Consider the following 24,736-nt stretch of genomic DNA (forward strand, 5'->3'; position numbering starts at 1 on the left):
AAGACCATCCTCGCCATTGTTGATACCTCCGCCTACTTATCTTTTCCCTTCGGAGAACAGTACTAATTCTCGTTCTACTTCCTTCTCTTCTCTCCTTGTTGCGTGTCTCTTTTGCACTCTACGGTTCTGCTCTTTTTTCGTGTATGTCTCTTTATCTACCTCTTGTTGTCTGTACTGCGCGAAAATCCAAAAACTCAAGTCAGCCCAAACGTAAAAGTGCACAAAACACATTTGGTCCTTGCCGCTCCTCAGGATCAAAATTGATTCCTCTTCAGCACATGTAGAAGATTCTCTTCAATGGAACAAAAAGTGTTGAAACAGTTTCTGGATTTTTGATGGTCAAGGGTTAATCGATAAACGACACAGAATTGAGGATTATTGCGCAACAAAAAGGTTGGTAGGGAGAGAGCTAGAGACAGGTCGGCGAGAGGTGGACAATGCAAGAGGTTTTGTCAAAGAGGCAAACTTGCGCAGGGTAGGAACGATCTTTGAGATCGGGAAGAACAGAGAAAAAGAAAATGGAGGGGGCAAAGTCTATCGTGGAAGAAGGATTTTGGTCTAGAATAGCATGCGGGTAGCGATGTTCATGCGAGACTGGAAGAGGTCGAAGGATCAATGTCTGTTGGGTATACGGGTGGAGGAAGGATAGGGTTTGAAAGCTTACGCCCGAGATGGCTTCGTAGATCTCCTTGATCTCGGTCTCGTTGGCCACGTTGATGTCGGCGAGAAGGTAGGCAATGTCTCCCTGAAGCAAGCAAATCGGAAAGGAAAAAAAGGTCAATCCCGATTCTTCGAAACGTAATTCGAGGCTCTCTCGGCTGTACCTTCGAGTCAGAGAACTGCTTCTCGACGTTGTGTTCCGATAGCACCGAGTTGACGATTTTGAGCACACCGGGTTGGTTCAAGTGAGCGTGGCACAGTCGCACGGTACCATCGGTCAAGATCGGTCGCAGGTGCACTTCGGGGAAGTTGACCGCGCCGAGGGTCGAACCGTAGTTGAGGAACCGGATGAGGGCACCACCGACTTCGGCACCAATCATCGATTGAGCCTCCTCGGTTGATCCTCCGATATGCGGTGTCAGGATCAAGTTCGGGCACGCCCGCAACTCTGAGCTCCAGGCGTTGCAGTCGTCGTTGAAATTCGGTCCGTTCGCGGCCGGTTCCGAAGGGAACACGTCGACGGCGGCACCAGCGAGTTTGCCGGACTGGAGTCCCTTGATAAGCGCAGGGATGTCGACGACTTTACCGCGCGCGTTGTTGAGGAGGTACGCTCCATCCTTCATCTTGTTGATTTGCTCAGTCGAGATCAAGTTGGTTGTCTCGGGAAGTTCGGGAACGTGAAGGGTCACAAAGTCGCACTGAGGGAGGAAATCTTCAAGAGTGTCGACTTGCTTCGCTGATCCGAGCGGCATGATCGGGATCACGTCGTAGTAGACGACCGACATGCCCATCGCCTCGGCAAGCACTGACAATTGCGATCCAATGTGTCCGTAACCGACGATCTAGAAACCCCTCGAGAATGTCAGCTGACCCGATCCGCGATGGGTTCCGATGACAAATTTACTCACACCGAGGGTCTTGCCACGAATCTCCCAGCACCCCTTGCTGACCTTGTTCCAGATACCCTGTCGCATTTCGTTCGTGCGGTCGCAAATTTGACGCGAAAGTGCGACAACTTCACTGATCACGAGTTCGGCAACCGAGCGCGAGTTGGAGAAGGGCGAGTTGAACACGGCGATACCGGCTTTTGCGGCGGCGAGCAGGTCGACTTGGTTCGTTCCAATACAGAAGCAGCCGATAACCAGGAGCTGTTTTGATAAGCACGCAGAGTGAGCGAAGGGCGAAATTGGAGCGTATGCGCCCGACCAATAATCCAGAAGCTCACGCTAGGGCATTCTCGGAGAACCTTGGCGGTGACCTTGGTCTTGCTACGGATACCGACGGCGGCGAATTGGCCATCGTTGAGCTTGGCAATCAGCTCGTCCTCGCCAAGAGCCTTCTTGATCTCCTCGACGTGCCATCCTTGCGCCTTGAGCATCTCGACGGCCGACGTGTTGATGTTCTCGAGCAGGAGGATCTTGGTCGCGTCTTCACGGACAGGGAATGGAGCGAGCGCTTTGCCCTGCTGCGGGAACGGTACCGAACTCGCACGTTGGCGGGCCTCGTACGACTGCGAGAAGGACGACATTCCTGGAGGCGAGATCGCGTACGATGGCGGCGACGCGGCTGAGGCCATGTTCGACGCACTGCGCGGCGAGATGGAGATGGAAATCGGATCGGTTGCGGTGACAGACGGGCGACGACCAGACACTGCAAGATTCGCCCATCCCATCAGTATCCGCAGGGACACTGAATTCAAACCTCGGGCACTTACTGATGGGCGCGGTTAGAGGTGAGAGATGAAGCGGGAAAAAGATGTCGACATGGCTTCAGAGTCAATGACCGTGGTTGGAATCACGTTTTTGTCTCACCTTTTTCTCCGATTCACGCTCTCGCCCGTTTCGCGCATAACGCCGTTCTCTCTATCTCTCGTTCTCTGGAGAGAATGTACACACATATCGGAATTACAAGCAGTGACTACTTGACAAACATGGTCAGGTCGTTCTTGCCACCTTTCTCCTCGGCGCGTTGATACGCTGGGCGGTTCTGAATCGTCTTGTGCCATCGCGCTATGTTCGGGTATGCGCTTTGATCGATTGGCGCCGCCTCGAGGCTCTCGGCAATGAACGACATCATGACTGCGCAAGCAGGAATCAGTCTGGTAGACAGTTATGCCGCGCGCAAATTCGAGACTCACCATCCGCGCCGGTCAGCTTGCCGCCGACAAAGAATTCTCTGCCAGTCAACCACTTCTCGACGTAAGCGTAATTGCCCTTCAAGCGTGGTCGGATGAACTGTGCCATGACTCCCTCGCGGATCATGCTGATGATCGGGCGCACGATGAACGGCGCTTGTTTCGGGATTTGCGCAAACACGATCGCCATCATGAGCGGGGTCATGGCCGTACCCTGATCCTCGAAGCGCACTGGATCAGTATACTCGTGAAAGTGGGAAGTGAGGGCGAAGGAGGAGGACAAACCTCGGCCCAATGAAGCCAGTACAGGTAGTCCGCTCGGTCCTTGAGATCGCCATCGGCCGCAATACCAAACTTGCCCTTGCCGTATCGCTCGATCAGGAATTCACAGATTGCTCCCGACTCGGCGAGCACGAGGGGTTCGGCAGAAGACGAAGAAGGGTCGACCACTTGGATGACAGGAGACTTGCCAAGCGGGTGGATCTCGGCTAGCTCTTTCGGGGCGAGCATCGTCTTGGGGTCACGCCGGTAGATCTTGACTGTACATAAACAACACATTAGGTCAGCATGTTGTACGAGCTGCCAACCGACTAGTCGGGTCGCATAAGGACTCGGGCACCGGGCCATACGCCGAAACCCGTCCGACTCGCAACCTCGATATCAAGATGCACGGGGTACCTACGTTCGTAAGGTAGCTCGAGCTACATGGTACACGCGAACCGAGTCAGCAAGAGAGCAAACAGGACGCGGTCCTCGTTGACGACAACAAGTTCGCCAAGCGGGAGAGCGTTCTCACCTCTTCTAGCAACCACAAGACTCGCTGAGCCCTCGATTGATCGAGCCAATGCACCGTGATCTGAGGCTGAGAAGCAGTCGACATGGTAGTAGCAGGAGAGGTAGATGATGTAACCGCGTGCGAAGGTGAAGCTGCGTCGAGGTGAGACTGTACTTGGGAGAGGCGAGTGGCAGCCAGGGTGACAGGTACGCGGTACGTTGAGCCGCGAGCAGCAGAAACGAAGAGGGAAGCGAGCAGCGAGGTCCAAGAGCACGAGAAACTTGTCCGAGGTCGCCGGCGCCGCCAGACTCGAGAACCCGATACCGAATAATGTCTCTCACATTGACACGAGCGCCAAATGCTTGACAGCTCGACTGACTCACGTCAAACTATCAGAAGCGGTAATTCGCGTGCAGTGCAGATTCAATGGTTTTTCACTTTGTCGGGTCTAACTCTACTCTCGTCCCGCCCAAAACCTCGTGTTAAGAGGCTTTGTTTTTACTTCTTCTCCTCGGCCTTCTTCTTCTTCTGCGCCTTGGGCTTCAGGCTCTTGGCGAGGGTCGCCTTGGTCGCCTCGGAGAGCTCGACTTGCGACTTGACCTTGTCGGCCGAGTAGAACGTCGGGGGCAGCGAGATGCGAGTCGCGCCCGTCTTGGTGACGGCAAAGGTGAGGAAGATTTGGGCAGAGAGGTCAGTCGGCTTGTCGGTCGTCCTGTCGCGAGGTCACGAAAAGTCTTGTCAGCGTTCAGCTTCTCGAGGGCATAGCTTGAGAGGTTGTCGAGTCACTCACGAGAGGTCATATCCCTTGACGAGGTTGTGTTGAACACACTCTCGGACTCCCATCCTCGCGCGGGTCTCGTCTTCCATGATTCGGAGGGTGAACGGGAACGATCCAGCCTTGGTCGAGATCTCGGAGAACGTCGCTCGCGAAGTCTTCATCTTGAGCATGTAGGTCGTCGGGGTCTTGGAGAAGATGGTCGTGCGGGAGAGGTCGGCAGCTTTGGGCTGCATTCGTGGGCAGAACAACCGCGGATCAACCTCTGTAAACTGCTGCTACTCGGTTGAATGTAACTCACGGTCTTGTCTCCGTTGGTAACGTTGACGTTGAGGCCGTAAACCTCACCCTCCTCGAACACGTAGGCGTTGTCAGAGTCACTTCGCTGCGACGCGGTCGGGGTCGAGACGAGACCCTTCTTGGCCTCGAGGTTGTTTTGCACAAACTGGTGGGAGAGGATACCCTCGACACCCTTGACTCCCGATGCCTCGTACTCCTTGAACAGCGACTTGATCGCGTCGGTCACCTCCCAGTTGCGGACTCCGGGCTTGACAGTGCGGAGGGCGATCTCGGCAGCTTGGTACGCAGCCTGGATCAGGTCGGCCTTGACGCCCGAAACCGACTCGGATCCAACGACGATGCTGCATCGGGTTTACACGCTTCAGTGGTCTCACTCATACAGCATGGTTGCGAATTGGGACTGACGTCTCTCCGGCAACGACAGGGTATCCATCGATGTGGGCACCGACGACGATCTTGACAAGGTCGTCAGCCTTGAGGGCCTGGGCAGCGGCTTCCTTGTCACTCGGGACGGGCGAGAAACCCTGGATGACGTTGTTGACCGAGACGGTGGTCGGGTGAGCGATACCTATGTGCGGACAAGAGCACGTGAGCGGAGAATTCGTGACGCGAGGATTCAGCGAATGGAAACGAGGGTGAACTGACCCTTGGGAGTTCCCTTGACCTTGTTGTAGAGACCCTTGACACCTTCCTCGACGAGCTTGTCACCCTCTTGGCACAGCTCGAGGACGTTCTGTCCCTCGGTGGCCTTTGCGATGAGTTTTTGGAGGACCGACGAAACGACGGTGGCAGCAGCCTTGTACTTGTCAAGGGTCGCGGTAGGGACTGATGTGCGTAACCCGGCGAAGGTCGTCATGCCGTGTCGAGTACGTAGACGTGACGCCAGAGCATGCAAAGTGCGAGCATGACGAGCAGAGTCGAGAGGTCGAAGGAGAGACGCAACGAGCCGATGAGTGTCAGAACCGAACAGGCGGGTTCGAACCGGCAGTTAGAGGGTGAATGAGACGGCAACATGGTGGGTTTCGAGTGTAAGAGATCAGAGACGGAAATTGTCAGAAATCCACCTGCGTTTGGGCGCGAGGACGCGAGGGAGGCGTGGACGTACGGGCGACCTCTTGGGCAGGAGCAGTGGTAGATTGGGCGGCGGCAGACATGATACGTTCGATCGTTCGAGAAGGAGAGGTGAACCTGACTACAACTGCACGACTTGGCGAGGTCTACACCTGTCTGCATCTCTCCCTCACCAGCTTCGCTCTGCTTTCAGTCATCCGGGTCGGCATAGCAATACAGATGCTACTCAAATGATGTACAAGGCGCACCTGATACGCATGATCAATCGACCCGCTGCCTCCGTCCTTTCAACGCCAAGCTGCTCGGGCTACCTCTCTCGCTCGCTTTCGCCCCGATAGCTAGAGCATCGGCATACCAGGCTGCTCGCAATACACTCGAGCCACGCGTGTACAGATCTGGAACGCTCGTGCAGCTATCGAGGAGGCTCTGCCCCCAACTCGTCGGCCTACGAACTGTCTGCCTTCGTCTGCGGGTCTTCATTCGCTCGTATAGGTGTGGACGGTCTCGAGTTTCTTGAGCAGAGCGTGCTCGAGCCTTCGCTTCAGGCTCCGAGACGGTAGACCTGATTCCGGTTCGTCCATCCAACATGTCGGTTCTCCTTTGTCTCCCGAGCGGAGTCTGTCGATTGCGCTCCTGCGTCAGTACTCTTTCGGCGATCCGCTAGCTGGTACAGTAATTCGAGCAGCGTCTCGCAGAGTCGGCCAAGCCGGGAACCCCATTCTGAACGCAGCAGCGGTTTCAATACTCCCGAGTCCCAGGCTCTTGGCGTCCGTGTCTCGGACTGCGAAGCGGACAACAGGAAGACCCCAAATCGGAGGTATCCGTGCTTGGTCGGAGTTGCCGCGGACCTCGGTGAGCATCGACTCGCACGTTGCTCATGGCTCTTTCGCATCCTCTTTGCTCTCCAAATACCTGATACGCCGCAGCGATGGAACCACCTTCGAAAGAACCCAGATTCAAGAAGATCCATACACCTGGCCCGCATGGAACGCTTGGAACGCTCGAGTGCCTTTTCAAGGGCTGCAACAAGGAGTTTGGTTGGTATGATATCGAGTACCCATTCAACGTTCGTTCCACTTAATGTCTGATCAGACTCTGCACTGACACTACCCACGAGTCATCCAGAGCATCAATCGACACTACAGGGAGGCACACCTCGGGCAAGTGCAACAGCCTTTCTTGTGCTATGCGTGCGACTTTTCTGCCCTCAAACGTATAGTGAGCCTCTTCTACAGATCCAACGTGTGCTAGAGATGACTAGGGCTGGCCGTTGAGACTATTGTGCACCATTCCAGACTGTCGTGGAACATGAGAGTGCTCACGCTGAAAATTCCGCAGCGAACGAGTGCCAGTGTTGCCACGCCATCTGGTACACGCGCAAAGAAGCGTAGGCTCGACGAGTCTGTATTCTGAAGTGTTTTCGGCGTACTGACAATTGATGGCTGGCTTTTAAGTCTGGAGCCGCACGGACAAAAGTGTGGAAATCGCGAAGGCCGTGGAGCCCTGCATGAGCGCGAATGGGATCGCCTGGAAAAGCACTTCGTCTATCTCGTGCGTGTGTTCGAAGTCGATCGGAAGGACGCGGAAGAAGAGCTCACACGACGATTCTGCTAGACCAAGGAGATTTCGGACAGAGTCGTCTTTCCCGAGGGATACATCCCAGCACGTGTTCAAGATGACATTAAGGTTCATCCTCACTCTTTTTTACCTATTAGGGATTATCAGCATCCAGGATGGGAGGACGAGATGAATTGGCATAACGAGAGACAGAGACAAAAAGACCTCAAAGAGCGTTCCCTCCCTCACGGTTCTCTCCGCTCCCATCTGTCTCCTCGCAAAGCTGTCATGTATTTTGGATAGTCTTGATCGTGGGCAGAGTCTGGTCTGAATTTCCTTTGTCTGCTTTTCCGTTGTTCTCTCCTGATGTCCTCTTTTGCGCCGGTTCGCACCAATGTCAAACACTACCTTGATTATGTACACACGTTTCGTCGTGCGGTGCTTAGCCGAGAACTTGGTTCTTCTTGCCCTTCTTCTTCTTGGGTCCTTTCGAGAAACTCCGCCAGTCGGTCACTCGGTCCTCTCTGCTGTCTGCGCACACTCGGGTAACGGGATCTCTCAGTCGAGCGTCCGAAAGTGAGGAGTAGAAGGGCACTGACCCTCCCATCGTTCCTTTTCCTCGGCTTTCCGTTTCCGTTCGGCGAGTGCATCTTCAGCGCGCTTCGCTTCGGCTCCTTCTGCAATCATCGTCATCTTCTGTACCCTGCAGATGAGTGTTTGGCCCTCGTCAGGAGTCAGTGTCAAGTATCGTTGCGATCAGGCGAGCACGTTACCTTCGACGTCTCAGCTCGTCATCGATCATGATCTCTTTCGCCTTCTTCTTGACTCGCTCTTTCAAACTGTCCCCGGGTTCTTTCCCAAACGAAGACTTGATCTTTTCGTGGTCGTTCGGGACGTCGGCTTTGAGTCCAATCTCGCGCAAGACCAACATGCGTGCGTCCCGCAGCGTATCATCGAGTGGACCTCGTTTTGTCGGATCGGCCAATTCGGTCTGAGCCTGTTTGAGCGCATGCGATTCAATGATATTCCACGGAAGTGTTCAGGCAGAAAGGTTGCTCACCTTTTTGAGCAAGTCGAACGCTTCGATTCCTCGCGGATGTTTCAACTTGTCAGGATGGATCAACAGGGATTTCTTGCGATACGCGCGTTCTAGCTCGCGCAAAGTGGGGGAGCGAGACGTATTGGTCAGCATCGCCGAGCGTCAAGAAGGGGCAAGGGAGTGTGGGTTACGGATGTCTTGATCAGTGACGCCGGAATCTGGCAACCAGTTCAGTTCGAGGATCTCGTACGGGTTCAGCTTAAAGCACGCGAGCACTCGCATCACCTAGAGCCGTCGTCGTAATCCAGCATCAGTCAAAGCAGCAAGCTCAGCGAGAGGGCGAGCGATGGCGGTACCTCGGATTCTCGAGAGAGGAGCGATGCTTCGGCATTCAGGATCTTGTCGAACTCGAGGTCGTCGAAGTCTTCCAGACCTTGCTCCTTGGCTTTCCCTTTCGCGTCGGTCATTGTGATAGGCGCTCTCTCGTGTGAGGACAGAGGAGCAACTGCGCGAACATCGCGGATTGATTCAACGATCACCCGTCGCGTCTCGCTCCTCCAATAACCTGCCGTGGCCGGCGCGGTGATGCACCAGCTCGATCATGCCAGGGTAGATTCGCCAACGCCTCAATCGCTCGCGCAACAAAAGTGGTCGATCGCAGACTTGACGGTGTCAATCCCCACATCTTCGCGTATGTCACCCTTGGCGACGCAGGCATCTCGGTGGAGGACGAGAGAGTTCTACTGCTACTACGCCGTGTATCTCGTGGTCGTGCCAAACATGTACTGGTCCGCAGTAAGGGTTTCGTCACGTGCGCTCTTCCTCTCTCGCGCGATTTCATGCGACACTCGTCCGCCAGCCATGCTCATGTCTTGAGGTAAGCAGACAAGAATCCATTGTACTGGACGTACCAGCATCGATTGGAGCCGGGTTGGCTGTTTGGTCGGCGAGTTGTGAGCTCGAAACCTCTCGCACGTCCAGAGACGACCATGCTGTGCTCACTCCCAGCATGCAGGACAACTCTGATCACCAATACTCCCTCTTCCGATCGCACCTACCGCTCCTCGCGATACTCTTTGTCGCGTATCTTGCCATGTCAAACCTCGCACGCCGGATCCTCCCAGCCACTCGCTCAGCTCGTTCAGGCTTCATCCTCGTATTCTCGCTCGTCATGCTGTTGGCACTACATGGCACGAGTCTCGTCAAGATATTGGCAATCCTGTATGTGAACTGGCGACTCGCAAGAATGGCGCTCGAGTCCGAAGGCGCAAGGTTAGGGATTCAGAGGGAATGGGTACCATGGCTGACTTGGAGTTTCAACGTGGCGTGCCTGTTCCTGAACGAGATCTATGGAGGGTACGAGTTTGGCAAGCTCGCTAGCTCGCTCTCGTGGCTCGTCAGTCTCGACAAAGCCACTTTCAGTCCGATCATCTCCTCCCAGGACTGACAAGATCTCGCTCGCCAACAGGATGAACACAAAGGACTACTTCCGAGGTGGCAAATCATGTGGAATATTTCCATGCTGCGCATTGTCTCGTTCAACATGGAGCTCTACTGGTCGACTTCGTCGACTCCCGCCCTTGTACGTTGCATGACATCTCGTCTATCCACACTGCGCGTCTGACATGCTTCGTATTTGCAGACGACGAGAAAAGACTCGCCCCCTTCGTCGGAAGAGAGCTCGAGAGAGAACAACTACTCGTTCCCCCTCTTTCTCGCCTACGTCCTGTACCCTCCGCTGTACCTAGCGGGACCGATCATCTCGTACCCGTCATTCCTGTATCAGGTGACTCCCGCGCCTACGACTTCCGCACCTACGCCCGAGACTTCGAAAGCGTCTATCCTGCGATACTCGTTCCGGTTCTTGACGAGTCTCCTGACCATGGAAATCATTCTACATACGATGTACGTCGTCGCAATCAAAGACAGCGGCAATACCTGGTGGCAAGATTTGAAACCGTTCGAAGTGAGCATGATTGGGTTCTGGAACCTCATCATTGTTTGGTTGAAGGTGAGCCCACATCCTCTGCTTTCTGACGGCTGAATTTAGGTCGCCAACCGTCCTTACCAACTTTTCTTCCTGCTCTGCAGCTGTTGATCCCATGGAGGTTCTTCCGGTTGGTGTCGCTGATGGACGGTATCGATCCTCCTGAAAATATGATCCGTTGCATGGCGAACAATTACTCGACTCTCGGTTTCTGGAGATCTTGGCATCGATCATACAACCTTTGGGTCATCAGGTAAAGAGTCTCTAATCACTGATCTTGCTTGCAAACAAAGACTGATCAGCTTGACTCTCTTGTCAAAAACAGGTACTTGTACGTGCCGATAGGAGGATCAAAGAGACCGTTGTTGGCAACGCTCGTCGTGTTCACGTTTGTCGCGTTATGGCACGACCTGAGCTTCCGATTGTTGGCATGGGGTTGGACCATCAGTCTCTTTGTGATTCCTGAAATGGTCTTTTCGAAAACCTTGTTCCCCTACTCCAAGGTCAGTTGCACCCTTTCCCCCGAACCCTTCTCTGACTGATCTTTACCTGTTCTCTCGTTTTCCACTTTCCTTTCAGTACGGAGACACTCCATGGTACAGGCATCTAGCGGCCCTTGGAGGAGTATTCAATATCCTCCTCATGATGACTGGGAACCTCGTAGGGTTCGTGGTCGGAGTTGATGGCGCAAAAGGCCTCTGGAGCAAGATGCTCGGCACGAACGAGGGTACGCGATTCGATCTTCCCTTCTCCGATCCTGCGAGAAAAAAAAAGGATGCCGAGCTGATTCGATCGACTGTTTAGGGAGAATTTTCATGGTCATCGCGAGCTGCTGCTTGTTTGTCGCCGTCCAAGTCATGTTCGAGTACAGGCAAGTTCTTTTCTCCTCTTCGCGCGTGGACAACGGGCTGACATCTTGGACCCACAATAGGGAGGAAGAACGTAGAAAGGGCATCAATCGAAGATGTTAGACCGAGGGGGAGCTGGTCTCTCTGTCCATAGGTGTCGGGGTCACATTGTACCGCATGCATTTTCCAAAGTTATCGGCCGACTTGACACCTGAGCCAAAGTCTGATACAGAAAGAGATTGGCATGGTCTGTCTGTCGTTTTAATTTTCGCTTTGCCTAAGCTTCTTCATCGTCACCCTCTTCTTCGATGCCCCGCACTTCCCACTCCCCGTTAACGTCGAACCTGCTGCCAGGAGCTTTCGCACTGACATACTTGACGAACCCGAGTACTCCCGGGTCACGCAAGACGAGGTGCAACCGGTTGAAAGTCGGTTCGAGGCTCAACAATGTCGAGTCGTCCTCTTCTTCTTCCTCCTCCTCCTCCTCCTCTCCCTGTCCTTCTACCTGTTCACCGTTGGCTTCCGCAGCCTCGGGTTTCGCTTTCGATCCACCATAAGTTGCCTCGTCTCCGCCTTCATCACCGACGAGCCAAATGTCCCATCCTCCCGCTTCTCCTGCTTCCCAAATTTCCTGGTCCTCTTCCTTGTCTTGCTTCGGAGTCAGGTTCAGTCCAACATCGAGTTTGGCCTGAGGTCCATCGTCTTCTCCATTGGTGTTCCCATCGTCGTTGTCTCCTGTTGTTGCGGCAGGTTCTCCACGAGCGAGGGTGTAGTCGAGTCCCGGTCGGAAGCTCCTGACGTTGATCGTGTGTGCGACCGGCAAAAGCGAAGTGAGACAAGCGAGCAGTGCGGCAAACGCGTTCGATTCAAACAGGGCTTGAATCTCTCGCAAGAGTTGCGAGAGTCGGTCCGCCGCCGAAGGGGCAGGAGCGGAACGTGACAAACTCAAGTACCGTTGCAAGTGAGGAGGGCCGACCACGGTCCAGCCTTGTTCGGCGGATTCGCCCGCCGTGTGCGCCGGGATCAGGTTGACAGTCTGTCCCTTGACCTCGACTCCTCGACGACCCTTCTCAACCTCGAGGTCTTTCGCTTTGATGAGTGATTCGAGCTCGCTCGCGATGGTCGGTGACAGGAAGTCGGACAGGACGAGGTGCGAGCTCTCGACGAATTGGTTTCGGAGATGAGAAATGATTTTGGGCGACGTATAGGCCGAGTTGAGGTACTTGGACAGGTACGCGAGGTCCGATGCTGAAGGAGCAGTTGGAAGAGGAAGGGACAACGATTCGGGGTAAGGGGTCGGCGCAGACAACGTTGTAGCGTACTATGTCGACAGAGACAATCAGGCACAATCGCTAGGTCTTGAGGTGGCACTTTACTCACGAGTTGCTGCAGACTGCTCTTGGGCACGAAACCCTCGCTGCCCTCGAAGCCCTCCTCTCCTTCGATCGGCTTGTGGAACCAGCCGGACAGGCTGACTCGAGCTCCGACGCCTCCCTTTTGACCATCTCCGACGATAGCGACCTCCTCGACCGAGTGGAACGAATGTCCAGGTTGTACCTCGAAGAACACGAATTGGTTGAACGAAGGCTGTTGATACGAACTGATTGTCAGCGGTCTCGAGAAAAGGCAACAGCGGCAGTGAGCAGTTGCGTACCGGGATCGAAACTGTCGGCTTCGAAGTCGGCACGTTGGGGCGATCAGGATTCTTGTCATCTGCAGCGAGGACCGGGTACAGCTCGAGGGCTCCACCAAACTGTTGCGAGGTTCAGTGCTGTGCGAACAAGGAAGGACAGGTATTGCTCAACTGACCTCGGGTTGCCATGCAGGCTCGTCAAGAGGCAAGTACAGGATGAACGAGATCCGCCTGGTGCCGATCACGTCGTCGTGGTTGAGCAGGTAGCAACCCTGGCTGTACTGTGCGCAGCTCATGTCCGTCTTGCTGCCACTGAGAGGTCCACAGCCGGTCACGCGCTGGAGGAACTTGCGAAAGGTTTCCGAGTAGAGAGCATCGCGCAGCTTGAGGAGGTTCGGCAGGAGAGCGAGTTCAGATTCAGGCAGTCCCGACAAGTTGGTCAAGTCGCCAGTTTGATTGATCTGAGTGCTCGAGCAATCAGCATGGACGATCAGTGTTTTCTCTGAGCCACACTCGGCACACCTTGTCTGTACGACGAGGAGGAAGGGCCGAGATTAGATCAAGAATCGAACGAATGAAGATCGGATAGCAGCTCACAGATGTCGGTCTCTTTCTCAGTGAAGCTCAGCTGTTCTGTGATTTCCCGCCTGGCTTGACGCAGGAACTCCTGATCGAACAATTGGTCGATGACGGCATGTTTGTACGGCGCCGAAGAAGCGTGAGCCGCCGCAAGTCGATCGACGTTCTCGGGCACAAGCAAGCCCTGATGAAACGGCAGTTCTGGCTCGTTGCTGGTCTTCTGGCGCTTCGCAGCAGGCTCAGGAGGCGGTGAGGGCGACATGATGGATTAATGCGGAATGTCAAAAAAAACATGCGTCTACGTCGTTTTGGTCATGGTCCTGCTACCGATTACACTCGTTCGAGCGAAGGAGTCACAGAGAGAATACAAAATTCGCTCGCTGCAGCCCATCCGCCCTCCCGAAGATCATGAATTGTCAACAGCACGAGCCGCATTTTCGGTAAAATCAATATTATAACTATTCAATATTTGTTCGCCAGATAACGGGACTCTCAAGTCGAAACCTTAAGCCAAGGCAAATTCACAACAGACAGAGGTAGACCGGATAGAGTCACTTTCGCTTGATACATTTCGAGGAGACAGAGCCCTTACATCCAGTTGCTTTTGAATCCCCCTTTCCGTCCGAGAAGTGGTCTCCCTCGCTCTAGTAGAACGACCTGACCGTGCACTCGTACGAGTCAGCCGAGTTGGCATCACCACCAATGTAGACACCCTCTTGAGGGTACTGTATTGCGCAGGAGGTCCAGTCAGTCGTGTATGAACAAGACGCGACTCGGGCGAAAGGAAAACTTACGGGGCACAACTTCCTCTGGAACGCGACTCCGTTTGTCTTGTTACCCCCGGTGTAAGACGACGAAATGAGTTCGTTGGGCGCATTGCCATTTTCGACCCAGTCGAGCAAGGCGAGGACCATGTCGTGCTCCTTGTCAAAAGTGCTCGATTGTCCCGTACCTCCGAGCGCAAGCGGCTTTTGCGAGGCGGCACCGAAGTTGTAGGCACCCGGTCCACCGCTGCAGTGGCCCATACCGGGAACCGTGAACAGCCTGTACGCGTCGCCGAGGTTCGAAGGGTATCCGAGCGTCTTGCGGACGTGCTCGTAGTACCAGAGGGTCGAGCCAGTAGGGATGAGCGTGTCGGCGAGGCCGACGTAGGTAATGAGCTTGCCGCGCTTGAGGAAGGGCGAGATGTCGCCATCAATAGCGTTGGTTTGACCTGCTCGGGTAAACACAAACTGAAACCGTAAGTGTCTAGCTGACGAATCTCCAGAGAGTGAAGAGATCGTACCAGGGTCAGTCTCGTCGGCGATCTTGATGAGGCGCTCGAATTCGATCTGGTCCGTGACGTTGAAGTTACCGACAGTCGTCTGGTTCTGAACTTGGTAGTAGAAGAAGTCGGGACCTGAACAGCATGTCGATCGTTAGTCACACGTCAAGATGCGACATAGAGAGGACAGCCTACCAGGACCGTAAGGAACGCCGTTGACGGAGAAGGCGGCAAGTCCCTCACTTCCCTGCAGGTGGAGAAGCATCAGTCAAGTGCATGGTCGAGAATGGTGACGAACGTACCGGTGCGAAGCCAGGGAACAAGAATTCGCCAGTGGTAACACTGTGGTAGTCGGCCCAGATGGTCTGCATCGTGTTGATCTTCTCGTAGGACAAGCAGCTGCTCTGATTCGCAAACGGCTGATCGCACGCGAGGACCGACAATTCCGGTCGGCACACGTAGGGGTTCGTGATCACATTGTCCTTGACTCCGTCGAGCTCGTCGCATTGACGAAGAACCTCGGCGCCGATGACAGCATAGTCGGAGGCATTGAGGTGAGCGGAAGAGTTGAGGGCGTTGACAATCGCGTTGATTCGCCAAGTCTGCGCGTTCAGGTGAGTCCTGTACGTTTAAGCCAGAAAAATCAGTTCGATGCTCTAGAATCGCGGAAGAGTCGGGAATTACTGACCACCACTGCGCGGCGGCACCGGCAATGACACCGTCGTACGAGTCAGGATTGTGTTGAATGGCTTTCAGACCTGCGGGTTGAGCGGCTTGTCAGATCACGATCTGCGGAGCTCGCTTGGCGCAGGCTTATTTACCTTGCTTGCCTCCCGACGAGCAACCGTTCCAGATGGCAGTCTTGTGCGCCTTGCCGTAGTAAGCCTGTGTGGTGCAGGAAAAGAGACCAGTCAGAAGTGCATCATGTGCTCGGACCGCGGGCGGCTGACCTTGACGAGGGCCTTTGAGTAAGTGGTGGTGAGTTCAACCGCACGGTAGCCGAAGTCGATTTGGGTTTCGGGGTTGTTGAGCGCAAAAGTGCCGTTTCCGCTCGTGCCGATGTGACCAGCGTTCGTGCTTGCGACTGCAAAGCCGTACTTGGTGATCGGGACGCCCATGTCGAGGAAGTTGACACCTCCGGCAACACTGCAGCATCAAAGGTTCTCGCGTTGTCAGTTCAGTCGCTTCGCCGCCGGAAGCACTTTCGAGATCAGGCTCACCCTCCGTTTCCGACCATCATGAATCGATCATTCCACGCTTCCTTAGTCGGCAACCAAACTTCAAATTGAACCTGCGAGTGATCATGGCCGTCAGCGTGAAGCTGGTATAATCCAGCACGGAGGCTAGGACTCACCTTGGACTCGTTCGAGGTGTGGATGTAAGCACCGAAGCGACAAAAGTCTGGCAAGTTGGGCACCGGGGTAGGGTACGCCGGCGAACCGTACTGACCCCAGTCTGCCGAGGTGAAGTTCGTGCCGGCAGGGTAGTCTTGCGCGACGTAAACTTCGAGGTTCTGGAGGAGTTCAGGTGCGGTCGCCCAAAGCTCGGCGCAAGGCGTTGCCCATCGCTTTGTCCTGGGTACGGCAGAGGCATCAGTCGTGGCCAAAGTAGCGGCCACGGCTGCGATCAGAGCAGCCGAGAAGATCATGATTGTCGAGAGTCGAGAAGATAGGTACGAGCGGATAGGGAACCAAGAAGAACGGATCGCGCGGGGCTCCTCTATTTGTACAGTGATCTTTTGGGGTCTGGCCATGCAAGCGATCCGCTGAGCGGCTTCTCGCCTGGCGGCGAAACGGTTGAGCCGCGGGCGCAAAAGCCGGAATCTGGAAACCTGCTCAAATCGAGCGATCACCGTTCTTCGCGAAGCACTACTGTGCAATACGCGCGTGGTGCAGTAATAGACAGCTGCGGACCGGCTATAAAGACAAAGTCAAACAGGAAGAACTTTCTGCTTGCCTGTGGGCAGTGTGGGGGCGGAGATTGTCCCAGAACATCAGAGTAGATTACACAGCCACGTACAGTACTTATAGCGTGGGAACTGAAAAGCGCGACCAATGGACATTTGCGCGTCACGTGCGTATACTACATTGGTTGACCTTTGCGCGACGGCTCGCGACACAGTGAATCACCTTCTTCCGAGGCCAAGCTCGACAGGCAGTACAGTAGCTGTCGCACAGTAGCTCGTTGTCAGTCCCCACATGAACGCATCCAGCCATCCCTCGAATTGCAGCGCCTCATCCGCGCACGACTTCCTGATTCCGACATCCCTAGCATGCAGACGCCAAATGCTGTGAACAGACTGTGCAAGGTTTAGCCGACGATACTCGAGCTCAACTTCCTAGAAGAGACGGACTCGGTACCTGGGCTCGATCGTACCCATGGATCTTCTCGGGCCATTACCCCGATTGTCTGTGTCCCTACATATGTACTTCAAGACTGTCGAGACCAGCTGCTCAGAGGCTGGCTGTGGAGAACCTTTCCGGAGGCCGAGGAGTCCGTCACCCGAAGACCAAGCTGAACTGTCAGTTGGGTCATCATTATCTGGTACTTATGGGCCGTAAAGCGACAGTAGTTGTCGGTACCTCGGCGACGGGAGTCATACCATAGAACTTTTGACGAAGCAATGCTGTAGGACCTTCACGGGTTGCATTAAGCTTGAGCTCAAGGTCATGCTCGAATGTTCGCATCGCTCTATCTGCCCGCCCGCAGACTTGTATGCCTGCATATCATTCCCACTCGTGACGATCGTTGCAATGAACGCATTTAGGGCCTTATCGGTATGCCACCTCCGACATTGCCTTAAGCTGCTGCGCTGCCTTTTGCTGCTCCTAGGCGAGGACCGAGTCAACCTGCAAACCTCTCGCCCTCTGTGGGTTCTCTCAATCCCTATCAAAGATGTTAGTCTGTCGTAGTGTCGCTCTCGCGCGCCCTCTCGCTCGTTGTGCGAGTTCGACTTCGGTTCGTGCACATCTCCCCACTTTGTTCCGGTTTCCATCCTGTCCGCGCCCGCGGGGCTACTATTCTCGAACTGCTCTGAAGCTCGCCCATCCGATAGGTCTCAAAGAAACGTACAGCGCTCTACGACTTTCACAAGGACCCGCGTCATGGCGGCAAGATGGTCGAGTTTGCGGGGTGGGAAATGCCGCTCGTGTATGAAGGCAGTGACAAGGCTAGGGTAGCCGGCGGAGCAGGTCAGTCTCAGACCATCTTATCTATCTGTGGTGCCGGGCTTGTACGCCACGAGAGAGCCAGACAGCCCTTAGGCTCTCGAGGCACAAGTCAGGCGCAATCAGGATGTTCCGAGGGCTCCTCAGAGTAGCCTTATGGCATCGACCACAATGTCGGGAGTCGTAACAGAGCTGACCAGCTTGCCGGCGTCGCGATCAGTTGCCGAACACCATCAAGTCCGCAACTCCTCCGGCTTGTTCGATGTATCGCATATGGTACAGTCGACGTAAGCCGGCCAAGCTTATTTGAATGTTCACTGTTCATTATTCACAGCTTGATCTGTCGAAAATTCTAGATTCGAGGGTCCGGGAGCGCTCAAATTCCTCGAATATCTACTGCCCGCCTCGCTCTCGACCCTTCCCGTGCCTCCTGTGTCGGTCGACGCCAACACTAGTCTGCGATCTACCCTCAGTGTCCTCTTGAAAGAGGATGGCGGTATCCTTGACGATTGTATGATCACTCGCTGGGGTCAGGATGCGTGCGTCTGTTCTCGGATTCTCGCGATGCAAGCAATCTTTTCGAACGGCATTGACATGTTGATCTTGACAGATTCTACCTCGTGACGAACGCTGGACGAGCCGATGTCGATCTGCCCTGGATCACGTCGCAAGTGGACAAATGGAACGCCTCGAACGACAAAGTCGTCTTCAAAGTCCTTCACGATTCAGCACTGGTAGCTCTTCAGGGTACGTGTCACGTTCACAGATCACGGCGATCTACCCTTTCGCTCAACGTGATTCGATGCGCTCCTAGGTCCAAAGTCGCACACTGCGCTGCAACGCCTTCTTCCAGCATCGCAGTCGCTGCAGAAACTGCTTACCTTTGGCACTTCGCTGCACATCCCCATCCCTACACTCTCTTCCTCGTGTCCTCCCCTGCATATCGCGCGAGGAGGGTACACGGGCGAGGATGGATTCGAAATCTCGGTTCCGGCCAAGTACGCGGCAGACTTTGCTGGCATGCTGCTCGAACAGGAAGAAGTCCGATTGGCAGGCCTCGCCGCGCGTGACAGTTTGAGGCTCGAAGCAGGTCTGTGCTTGTACGGGAACGACCTCGACGAGACGGTCGGTGTAGGCGAGGCTGCTTTGAACTGGGTTGTCGGTTAGTCCTCCCAGTCCATTCTTGGGTTTCTTTCACCCAGAGCCTGATGAAAATCGACGCGCAGGCAAAGACCGAAGGACCGAAGGCGCATTCGTGGGAAGTACTCGCACTTTGAAAGAGCTCGCGAAAGGAGGTTGTGCGCGCAAGCGAGTAGGGCTCGTCGTCGAAAAGGGTGCCCCCGCCCGAGGTAGGTTCTCCTCACGACCGTTAGACTTCTTTGTTCTCAAAGAATCTGACACCAATCTGTGCCATATTGCTGCAGAGGGAGCCAAGATTTTCTCGCCTACCAACACGACTGCTCCGATCGGCACCGTCACTTCCGGCATCCCATCTCCAACGCTCAAGCAAAACATTGCCATGGGCTACGTTGAGACGGAACACGGGTTGAACAAGAAGGGCAGTCAAGTCTTGGTCGAAGTGAGGGGCAAGATGCGGAAAGCCGAAGTCGTCGCAATGCCCTGGATCAAACCGGGCTACTACAGAGGCGAGTAGTCACCCTATAGGTAGTATACTCACAGAGTCAATGTAAGCTGCAGTATATTGAACTGATCGGTGCGAGACAAGCAACAAAGTCACGTTCCAGATTGAGGTGCTACAAAATGACAAAATCGCTACAAGATTCCGGAAAGGTCTAGTCCTTGTCGACGACTGACCACAAATACCAGCACGCAATACTTCTGTACGGTTCCCACGGCTTCATCAGCTCCTGCATTTCCTGAGGGGTCACGTATGCCCCCTTGATCTTTTTGCCCGCCAGCCGATTCTTAAGGGTTTCCGGAGTCAACCCATTCGAGGTTTCGGGAAACGCGAACGCAACATTCCGTCCCTCGATCTTTTCAGCTTCCTCTTCCTCTTGCTCCTCTTTGAGCTGAGAATCTGGTTCGGCGAGGTCGATCACTTGTTTGCGCTCGACGGACGAAGCGCCGAGTTCGTCGAGTTTGCCAACGCCCTCCTCGAGTCGATCTTTTTCGGACGAGAGCTTGGTCGGACTCGCAGCGACGAGTTTGCGTGGGTGAATCGCTGGGGCGAAAGCTGGATCTTGCGAGTACCAGCGACAGAGGTTCTTTTGGATACCTGGTCGATTCACCGCCATACTTGCGGGTCAAACTTTGATGATTGCCGAAGCAGTTACGAAGAGACACGGGACCTACCGAGATCACCAACCGGACAGATGTCGGCGCGTTTCATGGAAAAGATCAAAAACATGTGGACGGTCCCTTGAGCATTTCGAAGTACCTCGTATCAGTCGCCAACCGATCCCCCGAAAGCGAGACGAGACAGGGGCAGAGAAGAAACCATACAAACACCAATCCCTCGCACCTCGGTGAGGGTTTTGAGCACCTCGTCATCGTCCATGTCCCACAATTTTTTCGCGTCGAGTCGACCATCGGCGAACCTCTCTGCGAGCTCGACGACGTACTCGACCTTGCGGTAGCTCAATCCGGCGGATCGAAGCGTTTCTCGGCGATCGGGGGTGTCGAGCACTTGGTGAGGGGTCGGGAATGGGTCTTCGTTGCGTGGAGTGCCGGGAGGAGGGAGCTTCTCGGGGAGTTCGGGAGCCCAAATCCGACAGAACTTGTGCTGGATCGACCTTGCGGCGAGCCAAGACACTTGTTGCCCGAGGATGGACGACACGAGAGACCTGGAATGAGGGTTCGAGTAGTGAGCGCGAGGACAGAGCGGGGAGAGCGAGAGCTGACGCCACTTGAACGGGTTGAACGGTTCGTTCTGTTCGCCTTCGAAAGGTTTGCACGGCAGCGCGTCTATGATCGATTTCCATCGTGCGTCCGTCTGGATGAGGTGCTGTCGAGCATCGGCGTAATTGAACTGGAGTTCAGGATGGAGCAAGACGGTGCCCTCCTTCTCTCCCTCGTCCTGCTGCTTCTTGACCAGGTCGGCGATCGCTCGCTCGGTCCTCGGCGTCGGTGGAATGTACGGCGACTCGGGAGGTGCAGCATTCGACTTGTGCTTCTTCTTGGGCGTCGTTGGTGGGGGCGGTGTTGTCGAAGCCGATCGCTTGACTGAGGGCGATTTCGGAGGTGCCATGGCACCGTTCGCCCTCGTCGCTGACCGTGTCACCCTTGCAGTCATGGCTGACGTGGATCGTGAGGGAGATGTGAAGAGTTGCGGAGTCTGAAGAGTGATCAAAGCCCCCTGTGTTACCTCAGCACATCACTCGCCGCGACCTGGAAGCATTTCGCGACTGAACAACTCTTCAGAGAACTCTACTTGTCCGGTATCAACGCTTTAAAGAACCCAGTACGTGAAAGCCTGCTCGTTCCTCCGTGTTGATCTAATCTCCGCTTCACGCGCTTCTCTCGGATCGTAGACCATGTCGACAGTGATAGAAATCAATTCCGTATCCGAATGGAACCAGGCACTGCGCTCGGCGACCGCAGCGGGTCAAACTGTGTGCCCTAGGACCCCCGCTCTCGCTCGTCCTGTTCTCGCGCCTGACCCGTCATATTGCCCCTGATCGAAAAGGTCGTTGTCGATGCGTTTGCGACTTGGTGCGGTCCTTGCAAAGCGATCGCACCCGTGTTTGAGAACCTTGCCAAAGCCGCAGATTGGGTCAAGTACGGCCAGCTTGCTTTCCCTCTTCATGCGATCGACAGAGATTCATCTCGTCGCCATCGTAACAGGTTCATTCGATTCGATGTCGACAAGCTGCCGGCGATTGCCCAAAAGTACAAAGTGACAGCAATGCCAACCTTTTTCGCTATCCGAGGTGGCAAAGTGGTCGGAGACGTACGTGGCTGAATCGCCCCCCTGTGCATTCACCGCGAGACCGTAAAGCTCAATTTGCAAACGGTCAGAGAAGCTCAAAGGTGCCGACCCGAAAGGACTGAACCAGCTGGTCTACGCTCATGCCGGTCCGAACCCGCCCATTCCGCCCATGAGCCCAGAAGCCGAGACTGCGAAAGAGGCTGGAAACGTAAACGATTCTTCCAATCTTTAGCTCAGTACTGGCATTGACGGTGTTGGTGTCCCCAGACTGCCTTCAAAGCTGGAGATTTCGCGGTCGCACTCGATAAATACTCGGAAGCCATCTCTCTAGCTGTAAGTTTCTCCACCCTTTCAGAGGGTCATCAAAAGGTTGTTCTAATGAGTTAGAAGTATTAGCCCACATCGTATCTCCTGCTCGGCAACCGATCCCTTACACATCTCAAGCTGTCACCTCCCGACTATGCCGCAGCGCTGCAGGACGCCGAAGCTGCAATTACTCTTGCCCCGACCTGGGCAAAAGGATACGTGAGACAAGGTGAAGCTTTGGAAGGACTCGACAAGCTCGAGCAAGCGAGCGAAGCATTCGCAAAGGCGGTCGAGAAAGGTCAGGGAACTGTCAAGACTGGTAAGTATCGCTGTTTCCTCTTTTCACCGTACCATTGAGCCTCTCTTTCCATCGCTGGTGCAAAACTGACATTTCTTCCGACTCGACAGAAGCGGCGCAAAAGTTGGAAAAGGTCAAAGCGAGATTAGGTTGAACGTTTCAAGCTTATCCGGCGCCTTTTCGATAGCAGTACTTTGCTCTCGTGCCTCGGTTGCCATCACCTTATCTTAGAAGAGGCAAACAAACTAGAGTCTCGATTCTTAGGTCCATAGGAAGGTGGGAGGAAACAAAAAGGCTGAAACGTTCACAAAGGCAGGAAAACAATACCAAACACAGACGACTTGAAGCTGCGACCGCAGTAGAGATTGTCACCATTGACGGAGAGAACGAGGGTTGGTGGCGGCACAGGCCTGGCCGTATACCACACGTTGCCGATGGCTGAGAGCGTGCTCCGGAGAGCCGCCGTCGCGGTTCTTCACGGACCACGGGTAACGCAATCAAAGTAAAATGCTGTCAAAACATGCCTTTGTAGCACAGGGAACGTGATTCTGGACCTACGAGGATGAAATGCAGGGATGCCTTCCTAGAATTGCTCGACCTGTGCATATGTTGGGGAGGCATCGTGATCGGAGCGGGATCGGCGGGTTGGCGCACGGGTGATCGCGAGCGCCAATGTCCCGATGGGTCGGGCTCTCCTCGACCATGGGCGGCTGACTCAGGATGGTGCCCTTGGCCATTCCCGCCTAGTATGGAGGTCGAAGCGGATCCGGCGGATGCCAGCACGGGTGATCGTGAGCGCGTACGATCGAATGGGCCGGGCCTTCTTTGACTTGTACTTTGAGAAGAACGATGTGTTTGAGACGATTGCATAAAAGCTGCACCAGTAGTGCGGTGATAGTTCTTTTGGTTGAGATTGACGAATGGCCCCGCCCTCGTAGAGGTATTGGCGGGTGCAGGCGCAGGTAGGGCGGGTGCAGGCGCAGGTAGAGCGAGTGCAAGCGCAGGTTGGGCGGGTGCAAGCGCAGGTTGTCGCGATCCAGCATCGTGACTAAGTAGGTCCTCTCTAGCACTTTTCTTGGCAGTCTTGTTGCTGAAGACAAAGGAGGCGATTGTATCCCTGAGACGGGGGAAATTCTGCCGAGAATAGACGGTCAGCAAGTTGCTATCGCGTGGATGCTCCGGACGAAATGCCTCACGATCGTGTCAGAGGGACTCGATGATCTGGAGGAAGAATCGTCCCCGTCGAGGACACTGCGGAATAATACTACGATCTCTCCGTGCTTGGCTATTCTGGTGAGACGCCAGTAGGTGATCCTGCGGGACTCTGGCATTCCTCGTCGAAGTTGACTAAGGTATTGCTTCTCCACATCTTCAACGTCTTTATGTAAGGATGTGAGGACGGGGCGATTAGCGAGACGAAGGTATGTGCGGAGAAACAATCGAAACTTTACTGGTATCACTGGATCCGGGGACGCGAAGAGGAATATCCTGCCGGAGCTTGACTAAGAGTTGCTGCCAGAGATCCCAGACTCCATCGTGACGGACTGTCAATTGTGTATTGCTGGTCAGCCGCCGGAAGAGGGGTCGCTGTTAAGATGGAAATACCGACTTGAGCATTGACCGTTGGCGTGGAAGAAGTCTTGCAGAACCTTTGGATCTGCTCGGACACCAACCTTGTACGAAGCTATGATTCCGCGAGGCATCGCGATGGGACCGGCCCTGAAGACATTGCCCTCGTCGTCCTTCCGCTCGAATTGAGCACGTTTCGTCCACCCCTCCTCCCGCGATTGATTATATTCGCCTGGATGATACCTGCGGACAAACAGCTTCTCTAGTCCGCGGGGTTCGCCTCCACCCGCCGCCATTGGGTACGCGGTGAAGGAGAGAGCAGGAACGACATAAGAGGCTGACGCTCCGAGGGCTATGTCAGACACACCAGCAAGTCGAGGTCAGCGCCCTTTGTCCCATTCCACAAGTGAGGGCGTCCTAAAGATGGCCGATCAAGACAAACCCTTTAGGTCAGACTCGTTGTCCTTGTGTTTAGAGATCTTCATGCAGCCGTCCTCGATAAAGTCTTGTACGCCAGGGTTGTGTATGAAGGGACTGAGCATGTGTCTGACAAGGCGCTGCCACGAATCTAACACCCAGTCTGGGATCTGCGTAGATAGACGAGCCTATAAGCGAGAAGAACATGATCGCGAGTTGTGAAGCGACGCACATCGGCCTCATCGCTTGCGCTCATGCTTGCTGAAGGTGCGTAGTCACTTGTGGAAGTGAAGAAGGAAAGCCTGATAGCAACCAGAAGGGGGGGTGCGTTGCGAGCACGAGCCTGAGTACGTCCGCGGCATTTGCGAGACATTGTGCGGCGACGCACGTCCGAGCGCTTCCTTTTGTGTATCGGAACTCCGAAGCCCCAAGGCTGGAGCTCAGCATACGAGATTCAGGAGGTTCAGC

General features: G+C 54.8%; 10 protein-coding genes across 10 annotated transcripts; 3 read left to right on the forward strand and 7 right to left on the reverse strand.

Moving 5' to 3' along the window:
• Positions 1 to 558: 558 nt before the first annotated feature.
• On the reverse strand, positions 559 to 2,236 carry JCM15063_002706 (uncharacterized protein; the record flags this gene model as incomplete). Its single annotated transcript, XM_076679036.1, has 5 exons — positions 559 to 594; positions 665 to 745; positions 825 to 1,502; positions 1,569 to 1,808; positions 1,886 to 2,236. The coding sequence occupies 5 exons, from the start codon at positions 2,234 to 2,236 to the stop codon at positions 559 to 561; spliced, it is 1,386 nt and encodes a 461-aa protein (XP_076533796.1).
• A 341-nt stretch (positions 2,237 to 2,577) lies between these two features.
• Positions 2,578 to 3,674, reverse strand: GTT1 (bifunctional glutathione transferase/peroxidase; the record flags this gene model as incomplete). Its single annotated transcript, XM_076679037.1, has 5 exons — positions 2,578 to 2,738; positions 2,798 to 3,008; positions 3,080 to 3,333; positions 3,414 to 3,495; positions 3,591 to 3,674. 5 exons carry the CDS (start codon positions 3,672 to 3,674, stop codon positions 2,578 to 2,580), a joined length of 792 nt encoding a protein of 263 aa, XP_076533797.1.
• A 393-nt stretch (positions 3,675 to 4,067) lies between these two features.
• ARX1 (putative hydrolase) lies at positions 4,068 to 5,798 on the reverse strand (the record flags this gene model as incomplete). Its single annotated transcript, XM_076679038.1, has 6 exons — positions 4,068 to 4,281; positions 4,360 to 4,574; positions 4,646 to 4,985; positions 5,050 to 5,212; positions 5,290 to 5,469; positions 5,750 to 5,798. The coding sequence occupies 6 exons, from the start codon at positions 5,796 to 5,798 to the stop codon at positions 4,068 to 4,070; spliced, it is 1,161 nt and encodes a 386-aa protein (XP_076533798.1).
• Positions 5,799 to 7,714: 1,916 nt separating this feature from the next.
• Positions 7,715 to 8,778, reverse strand: JCM15063_002709 (uncharacterized protein; the record flags this gene model as incomplete). Its single annotated transcript, XM_076679039.1, has 6 exons — positions 7,715 to 7,803; positions 7,872 to 7,975; positions 8,046 to 8,269; positions 8,333 to 8,421; positions 8,503 to 8,596; positions 8,668 to 8,778. 6 exons carry the CDS (start codon positions 8,776 to 8,778, stop codon positions 7,715 to 7,717), a joined length of 711 nt encoding a protein of 236 aa, XP_076533799.1.
• A 118-nt stretch (positions 8,779 to 8,896) lies between these two features.
• On the forward strand, positions 8,897 to 11,269 carry JCM15063_002710 (uncharacterized protein; the record flags this gene model as incomplete). Its single annotated transcript, XM_076679040.1, has 10 exons — positions 8,897 to 9,122; positions 9,197 to 9,264; positions 9,327 to 9,707; positions 9,780 to 9,893; positions 9,954 to 10,322; positions 10,403 to 10,551; positions 10,624 to 10,801; positions 10,878 to 11,025; positions 11,103 to 11,169; positions 11,230 to 11,269. 10 exons carry the CDS (start codon positions 8,897 to 8,899, stop codon positions 11,267 to 11,269), a joined length of 1,740 nt encoding a protein of 579 aa, XP_076533800.1.
• A 154-nt stretch (positions 11,270 to 11,423) lies between these two features.
• Positions 11,424 to 13,620, reverse strand: TPA1 (oxidative DNA demethylase; the record flags this gene model as incomplete). The annotated part of the gene is made up of 6 exons (XM_076679041.1): positions 11,424 to 12,467; positions 12,527 to 12,733; positions 12,801 to 12,899; positions 12,956 to 13,240; positions 13,302 to 13,306; positions 13,377 to 13,620. 6 exons carry the CDS (start codon positions 13,618 to 13,620, stop codon positions 11,424 to 11,426), a joined length of 1,884 nt encoding a protein of 627 aa, XP_076533801.1.
• Positions 13,621 to 14,002: 382 nt separating this feature from the next.
• On the reverse strand, positions 14,003 to 16,270 carry JCM15063_002712 (uncharacterized protein; the record flags this gene model as incomplete). The annotated part of the gene is made up of 10 exons (XM_076679042.1): positions 14,003 to 14,083; positions 14,153 to 14,571; positions 14,644 to 14,757; positions 14,818 to 14,869; positions 14,925 to 15,243; positions 15,311 to 15,380; positions 15,444 to 15,507; positions 15,573 to 15,768; positions 15,843 to 15,913; positions 15,977 to 16,270. The coding sequence occupies 10 exons, from the start codon at positions 16,268 to 16,270 to the stop codon at positions 14,003 to 14,005; spliced, it is 1,680 nt and encodes a 559-aa protein (XP_076533802.1).
• A 1,247-nt stretch (positions 16,271 to 17,517) lies between these two features.
• Positions 17,518 to 19,443, forward strand: GCV1 (glycine decarboxylase subunit T; the record flags this gene model as incomplete). The annotated part of the gene is made up of 8 exons (XM_076679043.1): positions 17,518 to 17,580; positions 17,678 to 17,813; positions 18,010 to 18,076; positions 18,146 to 18,328; positions 18,400 to 18,536; positions 18,604 to 18,951; positions 19,016 to 19,138; positions 19,214 to 19,443. The coding sequence occupies 8 exons, from the start codon at positions 17,518 to 17,520 to the stop codon at positions 19,441 to 19,443; spliced, it is 1,287 nt and encodes a 428-aa protein (XP_076533803.1).
• A 139-nt stretch (positions 19,444 to 19,582) lies between these two features.
• MAG1 (DNA-3-methyladenine glycosylase II) lies at positions 19,583 to 21,042 on the reverse strand (the record flags this gene model as incomplete). The annotated part of the gene is made up of 4 exons (XM_076679044.1): positions 19,583 to 20,025; positions 20,103 to 20,168; positions 20,253 to 20,593; positions 20,657 to 21,042. 4 exons carry the CDS (start codon positions 21,040 to 21,042, stop codon positions 19,583 to 19,585), a joined length of 1,236 nt encoding a protein of 411 aa, XP_076533804.1.
• A 241-nt stretch (positions 21,043 to 21,283) lies between these two features.
• Positions 21,284 to 22,436, forward strand: JCM15063_002715 (uncharacterized protein; the record flags this gene model as incomplete). The annotated part of the gene is made up of 7 exons (XM_076679045.1): positions 21,284 to 21,361; positions 21,436 to 21,527; positions 21,594 to 21,699; positions 21,773 to 21,886; positions 21,946 to 22,011; positions 22,075 to 22,303; positions 22,393 to 22,436. The coding sequence occupies 7 exons, from the start codon at positions 21,284 to 21,286 to the stop codon at positions 22,434 to 22,436; spliced, it is 729 nt and encodes a 242-aa protein (XP_076533805.1).
• Between the last annotated feature and the right edge of the window lie 2,300 nt (positions 22,437 to 24,736).

Source organism: Sporobolomyces koalae (assembly GCF_050403365.1).
Source record: "Sporobolomyces koalae JCM15063 DNA, S_koalae_JCM15063T_v1_ctg19, whole genome shotgun sequence".
NCBI classification, from domain to species: Eukaryota; Fungi; Basidiomycota; class Microbotryomycetes; order Sporidiobolales; family Sporidiobolaceae; genus Sporobolomyces; species Sporobolomyces koalae.